Raw genomic sequence first — 20,206 nt, 5'->3', positions numbered from 1 at the left:
TTTTATTAAGTAGGCTTTTATAGGAAGAATGTTTATCGGGATCAAAGCTTGTTTTATTCTCTGGACTGAACTACTAATAGTAATAGGAAGAATGTTATAACTCACTGTGACAAAGAGGGAGAAAAAGAGAGAGATCTTAGAGAAAGTGAAAATACCTTAAATCTAGTTGAATTTATCTATAATTTTTTAAAAATACAATCACAACAAATCAAAGATTATAAAGCTTATTTCTAATGAATTTTTACAAAACAAAAAAATATTTAATTAACAGCAGATTATTTTATTAGTTTTACGAATTTAAAATTAAAGAATTTCCTGAAAGAAAAAAATTGTCAACAGAACAAAACTTAATAAAGTTTTAGTAGAATTAACTATAAATACTGTAGGTTTGTTGTAGTGTTAATTTAGGAAAGTGTATATAAATTTGACCAATTTGGCTTTATAAGATGTAATTTACTGCAGTTTAAGCACTTTTTACAGCGGTAATGAGCAGAAAAGCTTTTCGGTACACTGGGAAAAATGATATCTTAGGAAGTGAAATATTCTTCAATCCAGCCAAAACTAGGTAATTTTTTAAAATGAATTTACAACAAACCAAATATAAGATTATTAAGCTTATTGCCAGACAAATTGTACAAACTTTTAAGCAAAACTTTCTTGTTCTACTGGCAGATAATTGTAATAGTTTTAGGAATTTATTTCTTGAAAGAAAGAAAGAAAGAAAGAAAGAAAGAAAAAAGATCTGAAAGTAGAACAAGAAAATGTAATTTTAATTGATTAGAAATAGGTTTGTTGTAGTGTTATTTTAAGAAAGTGTTGAATTTGACTAGATTCAAGAATATTTCACTTGATAAGTTGTCATTTATTTATTTATTTATTTAGCAGTGAAATATTCTCGAGTCTAATCAAACCGACCTATAATTTTACATAAGTTTACAACAAATTCAAATCAAATTCAAATTTTATTTGTCACATACACAAACATACACAGTACGAAATGTAGTTACACAAACCAAGTGTAAGAATATTTACTAAATTGTAAGCAAAACTTTCTAATAAATTTGCTAGTTTTAAGAAGTTATTTTAAAGAAAGAAGCAAAATTGTCAACCAGTAGACGTACATTTGCTCCTTAAAATTTGACAAAAATTTACTAGAAATGGGATTTTATACTCTTATGCATCGGGTTCCTCTCCCGTCAGCTAAGAACACGAGTCTGAGAGGCCCACCAAACCTTTCTCCAACTGTCTTCATATCAATGGCTCAGAAATTTTCCACCATCTCCGAGGCTTTTCTGCTCGAAACAGGAAACCAGACTGTTGTTTATTTTTTTACATCATTTGTGGGAAAAGTCAGGCTTAAGAGAGTATTATCTCTGCCTTAATATAGCTTTTAGAGGGTTTTTGTTCGATTGCATGGAGTAGAGGGACGGATGGCTATTTAATACTCCGGAGCCGGATGTGGAGAGGCTCTCTACAGGAAAGCTGACGTGTGTTGGTCGGAGAGTTGCTCCGCACTGCTCTCGTCAACGCTCCTTCCAAATTTGCATTCGTTTATTTATTCATTTATTAATTTATTGTCCTTTTGCTTTTGTCTCTCATTTGTTCAATTATCTCTTGTAGAAAAACAGGCCAGTGTTTTGTCTCGCTTCGTTGCTTCGTGATAATAATTAGGCCCAAACAGGTGCTCTGCTGTCTCGCACTCATTATAGCATGTGCTCTATTTTTATTTATTTATTTATATATTTTATGTTTTATTTTTTTCCTTTCTTTTCTTTTTTTTTTTTTTTATTAAAGAAGGCTTGTCTGATGTTCTTACTGTTGCTCCTGTCACGCTAATTAAACCGCAGAAGTTGGCGTTTAAGGCCCTGAGCGCCGAGCTTTCTGAGATTTTCAGGTGACAGGCTTGACAGTTTTCCTTTCTCTCTTGGCTGGGTGTCGGGTGCGGCTCCGCCGAGGCCGCGGTGTTAAAGCTAATCTCAAGACATTTCCACTCTCTCTCTCTTTCTCTCTCTCTCTCTCTCTCGTTTTGGCACCATGAACAAATCACTCTTGATTTGGATTTTTGAGCTCTGAAGCACGCAGGCACTTTAATATACACGCTCATACTCGAGCGCAGGTTGTCGTACGGTTTCCTGTTGCGATTTCGTGTGATGTAGCCGGGGATTAACGTGCCATTTCTGTGACATTTCCGGGCACGGAGAACAAAGCAGGGGAATGTGCGCCGCAAACTCCCCTCTAGCTCTAGGGGAGCCTGGTAATTAGACGAGGGATTAAAATGTTAATCTAAATTGTTTCTTAACTCAACTCCCCCACCAGTTCCCCCACCTTCACCAGTACCCCACTCCCCCCATCTTCTCCCTTTCCTCAATCCTGCCTCTTAGGTCTATTCAGCAGACGTTCAGACTTTGATTCATTTGCATAACCTGCCGTACGCTGTGATCGATTTGCTTCCGGTTAAACCTCACACCCGCCTCACAGAGTGCGCGGATGACGCATCGTTCGTTTCAAGTCCGCGGAGTCGTGCGAGAGGATTATTATTAGGTTTCAGAGTTTCCTAGGCTTAAAACGAAGTAAAAGACTCGTTATCGCTAATGCTTGGTTTCGAGCAGTTGTTGCCACCTGGGGTGGCATGACCAGTTATTAGGTTTGAGGGGGCAATTATTTTTTCACATAGGGCTAGGTAGGTTTGGACAGATATATATATTTTTTATTAAAGCATAGTTTAAAAACTATCTAAAACATTTATGCAAAGCTTTAGAAGGGGGCAAATACTTTTGCACAGCGTTGTAGAATCATTTGGAATGTTCATGTAGCATTTATGTTTTTTAAAACGGAATAAATATATAAATACAGATGTAATCGGGTCCAAATTCACATATATTGCCGTAACATCTATCGAATTTATTCTGCCTTTATTATATATATATAAAAAAAAAACTAAAAAGTACAATATTCTGCTTTTCTACTGAAGCATCTTTGCTTATCTTTTTTTTTTCCTTCATTTTTTTTAATCCCCTGTTATCAGCTGGAGTGTTTCGTGCTCTTTGCGTTCGCGCGATGGCCCGCCCTCGAAGCACCTCTGTTGGTTTACAGTAACTCCCGAGCTCCAGAGACGCCGCTTTGGCACACACAGCTGCAGGATTAATGCCCGGGACGCTATCCAAGCCAAGCAATGCATCATCATGCCCGCTCTAAACATCGCTGATACCAATATGATGATTCGGAGTAATTATCCTCTGGCGCTCACGGACTCCTGATACGACTGCCGTGTTTGTATAATACATGAGCTTCCGTACGAGAAGGTGCTTGGGGGCGTGGCTTTGTGCGTTGTTGTTTTTTTTTCCCAATTTTTCAAAATCGACAAGATTACACTTTCTCTCGAGTTAACATTCTTGTATTTTTTTCCCCCGAATCGATCGCGTGTTCCTTTTCAAGGCAAATTCACGGGCGGGTGTGCGGATCGATCAGACGTGGCGGTGGACGGCGAGGCGGATAAAGCGGATTGCTTTCCGGCTCACCGTGTAAGGAGAGTAGATTAAGCTCATCGTTCCGTCCAGAGCACCGTGACGTGAAGCGGAGGGAAGCAAAGTAAACCCGTCTTCTTTTTTAATAAAGCCTTGTTTTCTTTCCTTTTTCCCTTTTTTTCTGGTTTTTAGCTTTAATCCTCCCCTTGTTTCACGGCGAGCGTGTGACGAGACAAATAACTCGTGTCAGCCTCAGAGTGTCGCTCGGTCTATAAAGCGATACAAACACACCCGGGAAAACGAAACGGGCGAATAATATGTGAAATTTTCAGACACGTGTCGAGCAACACGGAGCGTCTCATTAGGACTTAAAACACCTTCAAACACACACACACACACACACACATGTGGCTTGTTTCAGCGTCGAGAGCGGGACGAATAAGCCTCCATTTATATTCAAGCCCAGGTTCCACCTTCTCGCTTCTGTTACCGGTATCTTTTCCGATTCATTTTTTTTTCTCTCCCTCTCTCAGTCTCTCTCTCTCTCTCTCTCTCTCTAAATTTAATAAGCTTTATGGCCATGAAATAAAGTATGTCTCTCTCTGCCTCTTTCTGTCTCTGTCTCTGTCTCTTTTATTTAGTTTAAACTCTTCAGTCGGATACAGTGACGTGACGTTCCATAGAAGAGCCTTTAATATCATTTGAGTTTTAGTTTTAATGCTGCTTTCTTTTTCTTTCTTTCTTTATAATATTATGAAAAGACATTAAAGGTGCTTTAGGTCTTATGAAGTCATTAACTCTTAAGTGTCTTTGTAAACTATTTTAAATGAGCCCCGCCCACATTAAAAGGCTCCCGACTGTCTGTCTGTCTGTCTGTCTGTTTGTTTGTGCACACATCACGAAAAAACTACTAAATGAATTTTAACTGGGTTTTTACAGGTATTTGGCCGAGCTTTAAGGGTAACATATAGGCTTTGTTTCATCGCCATCGGCCCACGGGAAGAGAAGACATGCTACTTTGAAATTTAAATGGAAAACAGCCTTTATCATAAAAAAAAACATTAATTCATCCCAAAATTCGACAGATGGCGCTGCACATTGTTTATTATGCCTTATAAGTGTACAATTCAATTCCAGAAGAGCACAGCTAGTAAATACATTTGTTTGTTGAGTTATTTTCTAAGCCATGTTGTTGATGAGTAACTTGATGATCCATATTGTATAATTATTTAAAATAAGCATTACACTAAAGACTAAAGTGTAAATACAGTAACTGTGTGCTAATTGAAAACTGTGTGCCAGAACACAGGAGTATGCCCGTATGAGTGTGAGAGTATGTGTGAGTGTGTGTGTGTGTGTGAGAGAGAGAGAGAGAGAGTGATGATGATTACGGATACACACCATCTCCCAGGACAAATCCATACACTTAAGCAGAACTCATATCTTTAATTTGGTTCTCCGCGCGCTTCCTGTTTCGGAGCGGCTGCGCTGGAAGTTCATTGATTTTTTATTTCTTCACAACTCTACCTGAAAGCCTTTACAGGAGTGTAATTAAAACAGTTACGGAGTAATGCCCCAGAGGAGTGCAATCTCCCCCCTGTTACTCACTCCTCCATCACACCAGCACCACCCCGCCCCACGTCATCTCAGTGCCTCGGCTGTTTAGAGGCGCCGCTCGTTTAGCCGCTCGTCGTTAATCATCAGAGGCATCCAGTCGGAACTGTCTGGTGACCCGGGCACGCTCCGCACATTAAACGTCCTTCTTGCTGTTGATTGAATAAGTAATTAAAGTGATGTCCAGGTTTTTTTTTTTTTTCTGTTAAGAATATTATTTCATCAAAAATCAGGAAGTTAACGACGTTAAAGTATTTTTCCTGTTTTAAATAAATAACAATACATGCCTTTGTTTTATTACTTGTAACTATGTTTTATGTATGTAATATTATATTAAATGACCTCACGCGACTCTCCTGCAGTACCTTCACGGTCCAACAGGGGGCTCCAGCTTAGACTTTGTGAAACACTGATTTAGAAATGGCGTAAGAGGAATAAAACCCCTTCTTGTGTGCTGTCGAGGGGTCTCCACAGCGGACGCCTGATTCGCGCAACAACTTGGCACAGGTTTTTACACCGGATGCCCTTTCTGACGCAACGCTCCCGAGCTTGGGACCGGCGCTGCATCCGGTGGCTGGGGATTCGGGCATCGGGTGGGAATCGAACCCAGGCTTTTGACTGTTTTTGGTTATATTTAGTGCGGTGGAACCTCCAATTAACCATTAATGACCAAAAACATGATGAAAAACTAGCTCGACGTGTTACAAATCACAGACACTGGAGACTCCTTGTCTACTGCAGTAACACAGGCCGATTATGTACATCATTCCTGTAGAAACTAGTGAGACCAATCCAAAAGAGGATTTTTTTTTTATCTAATAAAAGAAAAAAGATTGAAGGAAAAGAATCTCTCAGAACGAAGCCGAGCGTTGCAAAGTAAATGACAGTTGGCATGATGCCGTGGCGGCGATAGAGCCATCAAAAATACTGGCATCAGTTCTGAATGCATTATGAGTCGCTGTCTGTTATTGGACAGACGCTTACACACACACACACACACACACTCATGCATTGAGATAGAGAAAGGAGGAACGAGCGAGGGGAGGGAGTGGACGCAAGGATCGAAGAGATTTCCAACCCAGACTGATGTCTGCGTAAATATTTGCCGTCTGGTGATAAACACACATCCATCAGCCAGAAGCTTTCGGAGGCTCAGACAGGCCTAATAACATGCACCGTATTATATCAGTGACCGTTACAGCAAAACATGCTTTCGTCTATAAAAAAAAAGAAAAGATGAGATAAAAGGTCTGCCGTGAAGTTCAGCCAACCACAGCGCTCTGTCACAAAAGGGGGAAAAGAAGAAAGAAAACCCACACACACACATATTACGGCCGTAGCGCTGCGTTGTCGAGTCACTGGCACATGAAATGGTTTAATATTCCGGAGCAGTAGCTTTAATGAAATTAATTTCAGAAGCCGCTGTAAAGAGCTGATGGTGTCATAAAGCGGCCGGTTTATAGCCGTCGTCCATCACGGCGGTCTCGTGACGTCTCGCTTCGCCGATAAAAGACTTTAATTGGCTCTGAAAGGTTACGCCAAAAAAAAAAAAAAAAAAAGGGGCACCTATTTACTATTCAGGGAAATAAATAAATAAATAAATAAATGAATAAATTGTACTCTTCTTTTGTTTAGATACACAAATAATGATGGTGACCTCCTGACGCTAAGCGGGATTCTTCCTGCGTGTTATCTGGACGTACACGTGAGGTTAAATGTCAGGCATTGTACCGAGAGACAGATCGCTGCCTACGTCCTGGATGGAAAAGGACAATAATCGATTCGGGGGGACGGGGGGACGCTGACTCGTGCTGTGCGACATGGTTGATTATAAACTGAATTATAACGTTTAGAAGGTTTGGAGATGAAGGTGGTGCCTCTCTGACGCTTTCAGGTTTTAGCCAACGTTACAGGAGTGCGGTTATGTTGCGTGATACCCGTCAGAGTATCGGACATCACAGTAGTTGGAGGTGAAGCCTTTCAAGTCTTTCATCAAAATAAAGATCTATTAAGTTACATTAAATACTACAGTAGGTCTTGGGAATTTATATGGATATTCCTGCTATTCCCTGATAATGGGAATAAGGACAGAAAGACAGATTTAAAGGGGAAATAAAAACTATTCCACCTTTTGGCGTCAGTTACATCACTGTGTGCGTGTATGTGAGTGATTATTATTTTTTTGCTTCTGTTTTTATGATTGCAATAAAAACATTCCGAATGAATAGATCATAAATGTGGATTCCAGTGGATTTTAGACCTGATTTTGCATTGCAGTTCTTACCCGATGGACCGTCCTGACAAATTTACCTTTGCCTTTGGTCCAGGGCTGAGGTACGAAACGCACATCTGTAGGTCAGGTTCAGGGTCAGTTCTGTTTTTGACACTAAAGATGAGATTTGTTTGGGATGAAGACGTCTTTATTGAGTTATTGGTTCTTTTTGTTCATCAAATGCTGTGATATTGGGATTAAAGGTCTATTTTTGACACATGAGATGGTATTTTGTGGGGTTGGTGCCAAGGCCAGACATGTCTGAATGGTTTTGGGTTCTTATGATGCCGTCTAAGTCCTTGGTTTTGGTGTAAGTTCTGTTTTTTGTAAATAGAGACCAGGGACTGTCATCATTTTATCATTTTGTGAGACTGAAGACCTTGGATGAGATGTTCATGCGGTGTTGGGTTCTCTGGGTGGAACCAAGTCCCTAGTGTTGTTGGTAAGGTTCTGTTTTTAAAACTAAAGCTGATATTTCGTTGGGTTTCAGACACATGGACTGCGTCATGAGTTCACTTTGCTGGTCTGAGGGTCTGGTTCTGTTGTTAAAGGTCCCATATTTGACTATTTCTTTAACACTTTAAGAAATTAACGCAGGTCTCAGAACTGTGTGTTAATTCCCTTTTAGATAATGCATTTTCCATAACTCAAATTTTTATGTTTCACTCCTCCTCCAAATGAACTGTTTCAGTGTTTATGTAAATGAGCTACTCCTGGGCCACACCCCTTTAGCAGAGCTGAGCAGCCACCTGGAGAAGGTGTTCCTCTTGTATGAGGTCACAATAGGGGGGAATAAGTCTAACCAGCCAATACAAAGACAATCGAAAAACAGGATTTGTTTCCTTTTTGTACATAAAATAAGATTAGTCTTCAGAAAATTACTTTTTGGCAGAATTTTGCCTAATAGTTGTTCTTTTCCCCACTGTCGATTTACTTTTTTACCTACAGGTTTGGTTCTGGTGTTCAGTTCAGTTCAGTTTTTTTGTTGTTGTTGTTGTTGCCTGCAGACATGTTTAGAAATGTTTACATGATGATGATGATGTTGTCTTTGCATAATTTTAACACCAGAACCAGATCCTCAGCCCCAGCATGAGGAAGCGTGGGGTTGCGTTTGCGATTCTTCTGATCCTACGCTTGGCGTTACAGTAGGTTTGTTGCTCCGGCTCCTTTGTGTAGGGATTAATTGTATCAGGAGTGCTCTTACTGTACTGTTCATTCCCAGTGACACACTTTAGCTGCGGTGCCAGATCTCTGTAGCAGCTGGGTCTCGCGTCTGAGGCCTGATGGGAAGCGACAGCGCCTGGCGGCCTGGCATCCGAGCCCGGTGGTCGGCAGCTGCTAAACAGCGTTAGCGTCTCACGCCACAGCTGGCGGCGGAGACGTTTGTTGACATGACATTAGGCTTTTTTTTTTTTTTTTAAACAATTTTTGAGCTTTTATTATCGACTTCAGCTCGGTGGAAAAAAAAAAAAAAGACTGACAGAAGATCCTTTATGTGTGTTAAAATATAAAAAAAACCTTTTTTTTTTCCTCGACAATTAAAGGTGCGAAGATGAGAGACGGAGAGATTTTACATGAGAGTGTGTTCAGCCCGAGTGAGCGATAGCACATTTCTCTTCGAAGGTTAAGTTCATAAGATGGTGTTTATTTCATTTGTGCAACGATCCATAAGAACTCAGTTACTTCGCACTCTGTGTGTGTGTGTGTGTGGGAAGGATGGTGATAAATGTACAGCATACATTATAACACCGTGAGTCTGTAAGGATCATCTATCAGCCTTACATAGTGGCATTAATTTAAAACTCCGCACTCCTAATATATGCCTCTTTGTCTCATGCATAAATAATTCGAGTCTTCGGAGGGAAAAAAATGTTTTTTCGCCTCTTTTAGGATGTATAGACTCCCAGATCATCTCCAGGCACGCTGGCAGCTCCTGGCGTCTGATCTGATGAAGAGCCCTGACGTGGGAGGCGTGGAAGGCAGGTGTGAAAGTGCTGCGCTTTAATACAGCAGTTTTGTCACCTGGGATGTAGTCGAGGGGACGCCGGTTTGTCACGATATTAAGTCTATTGTTTGGTCTCTGTATCTGTTGGAGGAACAAAATTAGACGTTCTTTTATCACTTCCTGTTCACGTCTTCACGACATCATATATACCGCAGGTTTATATATATATATATATATATATATATATATATATATATATATATACATACATTTTCTATGTATAAATATATATTATATATAATATATAAGGGGGCGTTCAAGTCAAACCGGGACTTGTGATGAGATTTCTGGTGAACTCAGACATAAAACCGTTTGGCATTTACAGAAGCAGGTTTTGCAAGAGTATCCTTTCTTCTTCTTCTTTTGAGTTTAAGGAGCGGTTGGTTCAATAACGCCACCTACTGGACTGGAGTGACCGTAAAAAAAATTAACTAAGGGGTTTCCTATAGTTTAATAGGGTCACCTACTGTATAGTACTGTACGTACCATAATATACCATAGTGTCACTGTGGTACATCAGACATTTCCATGGGCATGGTCACGAGTATTTGACAAAGACGTAAACGGGTTTGTGTTTAAAAGGAATTCCATTTCCAGTGATTCAACATTTATAAATGTAAGTAAATAATTGAAAAAAGGGTGAATTGGAAAAAATTAAAAATCAATTAGACGTCATGTTCGATTTAGTCACACAGCCCTTTAGTTAAAATATCTTTAATCATCCAATCATTTCGGTTAATTTTGTTGATGTTTTAAAAAAAATCTTTTAAAAAGTCTTTTGCTTTACAAAACCTTGTTAGGTCCCTGAGTGGCGCCATGGACATCTGGAGATCGCTGGTTTGTTTCTAGAGAGAGTCTTTGGCCCTCCCTGACTGGTAGTAGTAGCCTTAATGTGGGAGCCCACTAGTGACGGGTGGAAATTGGATACGACTAAATCAAGGAGAAAATTTGGGGGAAAATGTTTAAATCTTGTTGAGATACAGTATGTTTTGCTAATTTCCTACCACGAAAGTAGAAAATGTTTCCATGCTAACAGCAGGTTAAACTTGATTTTTGTAGATGAAGTAACTGCTTAGGCATCAACTCGGAGGATAAAATTCTAGCTAATAATAAAGTTAGTTTAACGTTAAAAACGGTAGTTTTTTTATTTCTGATTAATTTGTTAGCAAACAGCGTAGTGTTATTTGATTCGTTTTTCCAAGCCTAGGTTTCCCTTTGCGGGCAGCTAGTCAGGGGGAAAAAATGTAGCTAATAATAAATAGCAGAGACATTTTACTTCTAATTAAGTTGTTAGCAAACCATGACGCGTTAGCTACATGTACATATATGACACTCTACTAAAAAATATCTCCTAACAGTTTAAGCTAAGTAATTGAATGTATTTTCCACATAAAAGCATGACGTCAACCTACATGTTTGTTCCTTCTGCTATTAGCATGTTGTGCATTTCGGGATGTGCTTTTCTGCTCACCACGGTCGCGAAGGTTAGTTATTTGACTTATTTTCAGCTGCATGTTCCAATGTTTTTTTGTTTTTTTTGTTCTCAGAAGATCAGCACAGCTGTTTCTGAAATCCTCACCCCAGCTGGCACTAACAGCCATGCCATGTGAGACAAAAAAATGGACATCACGTTCATCTAGTCGTGTTAAAGCTCGGAGATATTCCGAAATATCTATCACGCGACACATGGAGGTCAAGTTAAGAACGCAACGCCATATCGTAGAAAGCGGACCTGTTGACGGGCCTGTCGTGTCAAATCTAGTGGCGAAAAAGAAGGGGTCACCCTGGAGAGCTAATGGCTAATCATCGCGGCACTAAATTAAGACTCATTAAGTAGACCGCGTCCGGCGAGAGCTCGCCTTCAGGTTAATGAAAGCCGCTTTGAGCCGAGGTGGACGTTTTGATTGCGCTCGTCCTGCGGCGAGCCTCCTGTAATGGAAACGTCTCGCTGATGAGAGAGCAGCATCAGGTTAATGCTCGTACAGTCGGTACCGCAGGTTAATGCTTGTAAAATCCCGCTCTCTTCCACGCCAAAAACAAACGGTATTTACAGACATATTTTCTTCTCTCTTTATGCGACTGAGAAGCGTGAGCGGAGGAGGAGGAGGAGGTGGCAAAATGAGACAGAAAGAAGTAAGTGATGTATGCCCTTCATTGGACACAGAACATTTAGTTTTCATTAAGAGTTAAACACGTACACGATGCATTAGCGGGGGTTCAATAGCCGCAGCTCGGCTCCTCGTCGCATTTCAGGCTGATGAATTAGCGGCGCAGAGCTAGGCGCAGGATGACAAAAGGAAATAGGAAGATGGGCATTAATATGACTTATATAGTATAAAGCGCGGTTCGGTGCGCGATCCCGATTGGTCGTGAAGGTGTTGTTTCATTCATAACAAGAGCTACGACTTCAGTGCTTTACTGCAACTTTCTTTTAAGGAGGCTTTTTTAAGGAAGTGTTTTTTGGGCAGCAGGTGGAGAGAAAGGAGTCTCCAGTGTCAAAGTTTTATAACAGCAGGAACAGGTGGCACCGTGGTGTAGTGGTTAGCACGGTTGCTTGGTGGGTTTCCTCCCACAGTCGAAAGATATGCAGGTTAGGCTAATTGCCGTTCTCAAATTACCCGTAGTATGTGTGTGTGCCCTGTAATGGATTGGCACCCTGTCCAGGGTGTACCCCGCCTTGTGCCCTAAGTCTCCTGGGATAGGCTCCAGGCCCCTCGCGACCCTCAATACAGGATAAAGCGGTATAGACGATGAGTGAGTTTTCCTACAAAAGATTTATATATCAGCACCAGTATCGGTCTTTGGCTTCGTAATTCTTAATGGTTTTCTAACTCCAAGAGTGACACTTCGGCTGTATTAGATCACGGCGACAGAATTCAATCCATTTTTCAACCTGCAGCATCACGCCAACGTGGTTAGCTTCATATATTGTGAAAAGTAAGTTTGTCGAAAGCCGCATTCCCTTTGAAAAAATTTCCACCAACTCGATATGAAGCAGCGAAATGTGTCACTGTAATTCTTTTTACAAAATATATATTTCTTAACGTAAACCCTTAAACTCGTTCTAAATTCGATTCTCCCCAACGAATTTTTTTATTTCTTTTTTTTTTTAAGGTTACTTGTTTTCTCAGGCTGGAGTCACCTCTGGAGCGAAAAATAAACACGCTCGCCGTGCAGCAGATGCCCGATCGTTCCGGAACGTGGGTGGAAAAGGATAAATTAGCAATTCATCCTTAATTACGAGGAGCAGGCAAACATTGCGCCTAACAAATGAAGCAACAGATTTCCTGATAGGGCACCATTCGTCAGGAGAACCGCTCGCGTGCACATCGCTGGGTCGGAGCACTGCTTAATCATCATTCCTCATCGTGGCGCGCTCCTGAAACGGGGGAGCGTCCGAGGCTCGACGCAAATCGTATGTAGAAAGCGTGCTTTTGTTTGTTTGTGCGATTATGCAATCAAAATTTAAATAAAGACAAAAGAAAATATATATATATTTTTTGGGGGGGGGGCAAATCCAGCTGTCTGTTGTGTTCGTGCGTTCAGGATTTGAGCGGTGGAATATTAGCCTGGCAAGCGTGCATTGAAGTGCCATGGTCATTGAGCGAGAGAGAGGGATTTATGGCCTGCAATCCATCAGCTCTGATCTTAAAAGCCTGTGATTAACAACAGAAAGGACGCACGGCTTCAGAATGGCTTGTGCTGAAGCCTGACAAGGCCAAACTACTCACAGGCCTTTTAGTCTGCCTGTTAACAAGTCTGTGTGTGTGTGTGTGTGTGTGTGTGTCTATGCGTATATGTACACACGTACACAGCGTGTATCTCGACGCGGGGATCGAATCGTTTTACAAATGCCAAACGCGCAGACCCTAGTAACACAGGCTATAATTCCCGCCGTATTTCATCATCCCTATTTGTTAGTACTAACACCTTACTTGCAAGTCGTGATTGGACGCAAATCCGTGTTTGAATCAGCCAAATCTCGGTGCTTTGCTCGTTACCCCCTCATCACGAGTCTTCCGGATTTTAATCACGTCCTCATTGTCTCTTTTTGTTAAATCGCAGGAGCGGAGCACGCGGCGACGGTGACGCACCCGCTCCCCGCCGCCTTCTCGGACCTGCTGCCGCACTTCCTGGTCGAGCCTGACGACGTCTACATCGTGAAGAACAAGCCGGTGACGCTGACCTGCCGCTCGACGCCCGCCACTCAGATCTACTTCAAGTGTAACGGAGAGTGGGTGCACCAGGACGACCATCTGATCGAGCGCACCGTCGACCCGGCTACAGGTACGGACCAGACTCCGCAGGATTTAAAACAGTATATCCCTTTCACATCCTGCATTCTTTCTCTTCGTGTCTGCTTCATTTTCTTTTCAAATGCTTTAAAAAAAGACTAATAAACAAATTAAACCGCTTATGATTTCATTTCGCTGCTCGAGAAATCATCTCCTGCTGTCGTGGAAAAAATCTGACATTATCGGCTCTACTTTGTGCTTTCAACCACATTTTTCGTGCGTACATTAGTGAAGAATGATGGGATTATAATGTGAAATTGCATTATTTATCCATCACTTGTGACATTAAAAAAGTAATTCTTATAGCACAGACAGACTTTTGGCTACTTTGAGATGCATCATAATGTCAGGTTTGTGTCCTGACAGAGTTTTAAAGTGGGAAGTTTTGAAAAACGAGTGCGTCAATTTCAAAGGCCCAATTACGAGAAAATTGATGTCTGGCCAAGAGCTCTGTTTAAACTCAGATAGTTTAAATAGCCAATTCTTGGGTCAGGATGAAGAACATTCGGCGCCGCCGCTTAGAGAATAATGTGATTGGCGCCTCGACCAGCCATCGAAAAAAACCTCCCATAGAAGCGCTCGGGAAAACAACCGAGAAACGCGTCCGAGGTTTAGAAATGCGGATCCGGCTCGACGCATCCGGGAAACTCGATACACAAAAGACGGAGCGGACGCACAAAAAGAGGACGATCTCCCAAAACACATTCTTCCACCAGACAGAAGCAGTGGGAAGCTTAGGCACACTTCCAAACCAATTTACGCCGTGGCTGCAACCTTTATTGTGCGTAAGACTTAGCTCTGGTTTTGTTCGCAGTTAGGACTGTTTGAACGTGCCGTGGCATTACGGGCTTAGCGTTGACAGTGGCTTTATCCTCGTAAGAAAGGCAGAAATAATAAGTCGGATCTATCCAATTTCCCCTATCCACAAAAAAAAAAAAAAAAAAAAGAAGCTGTGTAGCATTATCAGGGTTAGAAAAGACTGCATTGTTTTTAAAGAAATATGACCCGGTTTTAGCTGCTGTTTTTTTTTTCTTTCCTCCAAAAGCAGAAGATTTTTTTTATTATTTTTTTAAACTCCCGAGAGGTTTAATCAGGAAGGCTTGTATGACTCCAGCAGAAGTGGGATCATTTGTTAAGCTCTACCTGTCCGTGGGTGGACGAGGCCTGCGCCTGTGACTCGGTGATTCATTACCACTGACGGTGAAGCCTGATTTGCTGTGTTTTACCACCACGCTGGAGAGAGTTCCCATCAGGACCTAATTGGTTAATCTTCTCGGGTTTAGGAAGATCCCTGTCTTATTAACGTCAGTTTGCACGAACGTAAAGGCTAGACCTATGCTATAACTAGTATATCTATCGGTGCTTGCTGGTTGCTTGGCAGACAGCCTGAAATCCAGGACTCACAACACAACAGAAGGGAACTAGATTTATTGAACCACATTAAACCACAGTTTGTATGTTTTTTGTTTTTTCCCCAGAAGCAGAGACCACACATCCAAACTCCAATACAATTCCATCAAACACGCACCGCTTGTTAAATCATTCGGACCTGATCGATACAATTGATTCATATCGAATACATACTATGCTAAATCATAAATATTTGACTTCACCGTGTGCTCCAGTGCGCTTCCCGGCCCGGTGTTTTGGTTGCCTGGAAACAAAGATTAGTGTCACTGCACCTGCGGTAGAGTCATTAGCCAGGATTTTTTTTTTAAAACATAATGTATTTAACTGTAATGTGTCTGCACAACCAGGGAGAACCAGGAAGTGTACGTGTAACACACCTACAGTAGCACATTAGGATTATTACTGTAGGATATACAGTACAAAGAGTAGTTCATTTGTTTTCTCCTTTTACATGCTAGTTCCTATACATTCGCTAGTTTGATTTTGTATGCTAGGTTTCTAGCATACTAGCATATCCTTCCTACTTTTACATTGGTTAATTTTACTTTACCTTACTGTCTTTTTTTATATACCGTTTGCTGTTTTCCCTTTCTCTCACTAGTTTGCTTTCACTCACCCATTTGTTTAAATGTGCTAGTTTTCATTTCATTGCTAGTTTGTTTACACGTTATTTCACCAGTGTCCTTTCTCTAAATTGCAAGTTTTTGCTTTCAATCCTTTTTTCTGCAAAAAACAAACAAAAAAATTCTTAAAATAAGTTTACAGCAAAGCAAAATGCAGAATAATTAAGCTTATTTCTGGTCTAATGTTAAAAAATTGCAAGTCTTGTTCTATTGGCAGAGAATTTTGTTTCTTTCAAAAAACAAATGCCTAAAACCTAGCAAATAGAACAAGTTATTTTTTTATTTATTTCAATTTTAGTAACATTTGATCATTAAAACATTAGCTGTAAAATTCTTTTAAAAATTTTTTAGATTGGTTTAACTAGATTTCAGAATATTTCACTTGATAAGATGCTAAAGTGGTAAGTTTTATTTAATTATATTTTTGCAGTGTAGATTTCTTTGTTTAGATTTTTCTCTCTTTCACGTAGCAAGTAAAAATATCTTGAATCCAATATTAAACTTTGATTACAAATAAGCTGAATTATCTTACTGTATATTTTAGTTTGTTGTAACCTTATTTTAAAGAAATTATAGATAGGTTAGGCTAGATTGAAGAATATTTAATTGCTAAAATGCTTAGATTTTTTTACAGTGTTGGTTTTTCTTTGAGTTTTCCCTCAGAAACTGCAAATATTTTAAATACAGTTAATTATTTACACTTTCCTAAAATAAGATTACAACAAACCAAATACAAGATTATTTATCTTATTTGTAATTCAAGTTTTTTTTAATTTTAAGCAAAATAATGACTTGTTCTACTGACAGAGAATTTTTCTAGTTTCTGGAATTTATTTCTGAAGCTACATTTTTCTGCCAGAAAGAATTTTGGTAACATTTGAATAGAAATAAGCCTAATAATTTAATATTTGGTTTGTTTTAAACAGCTTTAAAGAGATTATAGAAAGGTTAAGCTGGATTCCAGAATAGTCCACTTGCTAAAATGCTAAGTTTTTTTTTTTTTTTTTTAGATTTTTCTCTTTAGTTTCATCAGTCATTACAGACAATTATATCTTAGCAAGTGAAAATATCTTAAATACATTTATCTACACTTTCTTAAAATAAGATCTCATCAAAACCAAAATAAGATTATTAAGCTTTTTTGTAATAAATGTTAACTTCGATTTGGAGCAGAAGAATGACATGTTCTATTAGCAGATCATTTTTCTAGTTTTAGGAATAAATTTTTTGAAAGGAGCAAAATGATCCACCAATAGACAAGGAATTTTTCGCTTACAATTTTAGTAACATTTCTCTATAAATAAGCGTAATAATCTTACATGTGGTTTGTCGTAATTTTACTTAAGCAATTATATATATATATAATATAAGGTGATTAAGCTTAACTCTAGTGAAATGTTACCAAAATTACAAGTGTAAAATTAATTGTTTTATTGTCAGATCATTTTGCTAGCTTTTAGGAACCTATTTAAAAAAAAAAATGAATTACCTGCCAATAAAACAACATTTTTTACTTGCAATTTTAGTAACATCTGACTAGAAGTAAGCTTAATGATATTATATTTGGTTTGTTGCAATCTTATGAACTCATAGATACTGTAGGTTTTGGTTAGATTCTGGTTTCCTCACTAGTCTGGTGCTCGACACTCGTCTGCTTCTTACTCAGTAGTCTGCTTTCCCTTGCTACTCTTTCCCCTCACTAGTCTGGTGTTTCCACTAGTTTTACTTTCCCTCCTTCTCACTAGGTTGCTCAGACCTAAAAATTATTTAGGATGCACGGACGAGCCAATCAACGGCGGACCACTTAAAACAATTTCTAGCAAAGTACTTGTAAGTATTGGAAGGTTACTGACAGCTCATATGTTTTTAGCACATTATTGCTCAAACTGCAGCGGTGACCTCATTAGAAAGCGGATTTAGCTTCCCTGGGACTGGAAGTATATTTTTGCCTCAGCACGATCTGTCATACAGCGATCACAGAGTCCTTCCTCTTTTGGTAAATCTCTCTCTTTTTATATCTGCTGGTTTCTTGGTGGTCACTGCACCGGTAGTTGTTCAAGATCTGTATCAGGTTTTGGACAGTGAGGAGAAGATACTCTTTCCCTCTGTCTCTCTCTCTCTCTCGCCCTCATCAGGATTCATAAAGGTGATGATGGCGGATGTTTGTGTATTTGCTAAAGCTCGCGTGGAGTCAGGTGGATAGGCATGCAATAAGCCCGTCACTCGGTGATGAAACGTAAACCCAAATAACAGCCTGAGAAAGAAGCTGTCCGCCGCAGTAGCAGGTGACGCCGAGCCCCGCCCCCGTCGCCGCCACCTGTCTGTAACGCGGACCTATTAAACTTTGTTTTACGAGCCTGTCGCTTATCAGGCGTGTCTATTACCTCGCGCTTTGCCCAAACAGACTCTGTCGTGTTAATTTAACAACATTCCTGATGAGCTTCTTGTCCTTCGCCTGTCCTTCCTACGTGTTTTTTTTTTTTTTTTTTTTTTTTTTTTGCCTGACTAGAGGCTTGTCAATAGCAAGTTATGCCCCTGTTTCTGCCAGCTGAGTTTCTTGTCGTTAAAGGAACACAATTTGGACCATAAAGCCGTCATGTTTACGAGGACATCTCATTAAGCATGCAGCACTATCCCACTGGCTGCTAATGACAACAAGCCCCAGGCAGCTCGGATGTTCGCTAGCGAAAAAACCTCCACTGAATATAATGACAGAGTAAAGTGATTGAAATTACAGTTTAATATCTGTCACTGCCTTAAAAAGAGATAATGTAAGGAATAAAACGTAACAAGGGGCGATGGTATGAGAAAATAATCAATACTGAAGTTGGATCGCAAATTGGTGGACAGATTCGCAAATCAGCACTGCAAAAAATCTAAGCATCTTTGCATCGATAATTTCTTAATTTAAGAATACAACAAAGCAAATATAAGATTATTGAGCTCATTTCAAGTCAAATGTAACTAAAAATGGAAGTGAAAAATGTCTTGTTCTATTGGCAAAGAATTTTAGCAAATTTATCTTCCAATAGAAAAAGACATTTTACACTTAATTAATTAAATAAATTATAATGTGGAGTTAAATTCAGTCAAAAAGTGGAAGTTAAAAACTTGCTTTATTTTGTATATAACCTCCTGATACCCTAATGCACTTATCCCAGTGTTTCACTAGTGCTGGGACACCATCAAGGGAGAACGTTTTCTCAGTACACACAAAGCCATGATCGGACTGCCCTGCTTCACGTCTGAAACACTGGCCTCTCAGGAACTCCAAGTAGGCGACTTGCCTTTTCTAATGAAAGTTATCCATTGAGTTGCAAAGATCTGGCATCCCTCTAGCTGAATGTCACAGGAACGACGGCAGGGGGCCCCGAGCCACCTCGACCGGGTCATTCGCAGACGTACAGTACGGCCTTCTTTTGTCCAATTCGAATGTTTCACTGCGGCAAAGAGTCTCATCACCGTACCGTCCCTATAGTCCTTTGTAAATGTACACCTTCATTCACCAGAAAGTTCATCACAAGTTCATCCTGGTTTGACTTGAACGCACCTCGTCAATTTATATACACAGTAAACATACTACAGGTTGTAATTATTGTCGTAAGTTTATAAAATTGGTTTATTTACATATAATAATATCTCCATAGTCTGTCACTTGTTTATATACATAAGGTATATTGTAGTTATTTATTTATTTATTTTAATTTAAATCCCTGAGAGTCTTTGGCACCATGTCTCCTACTTGCGAGACACATAGGAGACAAAGTCCGAACATGTCTCCATGCATCTTCTGCACAGTTTCATCAGTACCCGCCAATGGCAGTGTGTCCTTCTGCATCAAACCTAGGGGAAAAAAAAAAAAAAGGCCTAAAAAGCCTGTGCTCAGCAGTTCAAGTCTCTCACTTGTTTTCTTTTCTGGGCTCAAAAAAACACCATTACTGCTGTTCTAGCAGGGGTAGCCAGAGGGCAGAACAGGGAAGAACAGGCTTTATAATGACTACATAGATTGGTGCAGTGGAGCTTCTCGTTGTCGCTTTGTATTCCTCCATGTGCAGCACTAAAGCTTTTTGAAATACTGAGAAGTGAAAAGAGTCGCATGCATAACCTTGTGTTTTTAATCAGTGTTTCAGAAGCTTTCATTCTCAGCACAAATACCACCAGAGCTCTCTCTCTCTCTCTCTCTCTCTCTCTATCTCTTTGTAGTGCACGTGTTCAAATGCATTATCTTTTCTATACTAACTACTCATACATAAGGATTTATAGGGTACAGATAAAAATGGATAAATAAATAAATAAATAAATACAGCTGCTTTCGCACTACGCACCATTGATTCAAACCATGCCCAGGTACGATTGCTCCCCCTCCCCGCTCCCCCACTGGCCAGCGTTCACACTAGTAACATTGTTTCGTACCCGAGTACTACACCTTACACTCTCCGATACAGTAGGTGGCAGTATGCGTTTTTACAAGGGAGTCGACCTTAGCTCTATGCCTAATATTTTTGATAATATGAAAGAAGTGG

General features: G+C 40.0%; 1 protein-coding gene across 5 annotated transcripts in view; it reads left to right on the top strand.

Annotated features, from left to right (window-relative positions):
* The window catches only part of unc5a (unc-5 netrin receptor A), a 217,134-nt gene that overhangs the window by 90,158 nt on the left and 106,770 nt on the right, over positions 1-20,206 (top strand). For all 5 annotated transcript variants that reach the window (XM_053515479.1, XM_053515478.1, XM_053515477.1 and 2 more), the window contains exon 2: positions 13,421-13,642. In XM_053515479.1, the coding sequence (XP_053371454.1) occupies positions 13,421-13,642 (222 nt within the window). The remainder of the gene's footprint in view (positions 1-13,420; positions 13,643-20,206) is intronic.

The sequence above is a fragment of the Clarias gariepinus genome, chromosome 16 (genome assembly GCF_024256425.1).
Source record: "Clarias gariepinus isolate MV-2021 ecotype Netherlands chromosome 16, CGAR_prim_01v2, whole genome shotgun sequence".
In the NCBI taxonomy this organism is placed as follows: domain Eukaryota; kingdom Metazoa; phylum Chordata; class Actinopteri; order Siluriformes; family Clariidae; genus Clarias; species Clarias gariepinus.
This window is presented reverse-complemented; position numbering and strand designations above follow the sequence as displayed.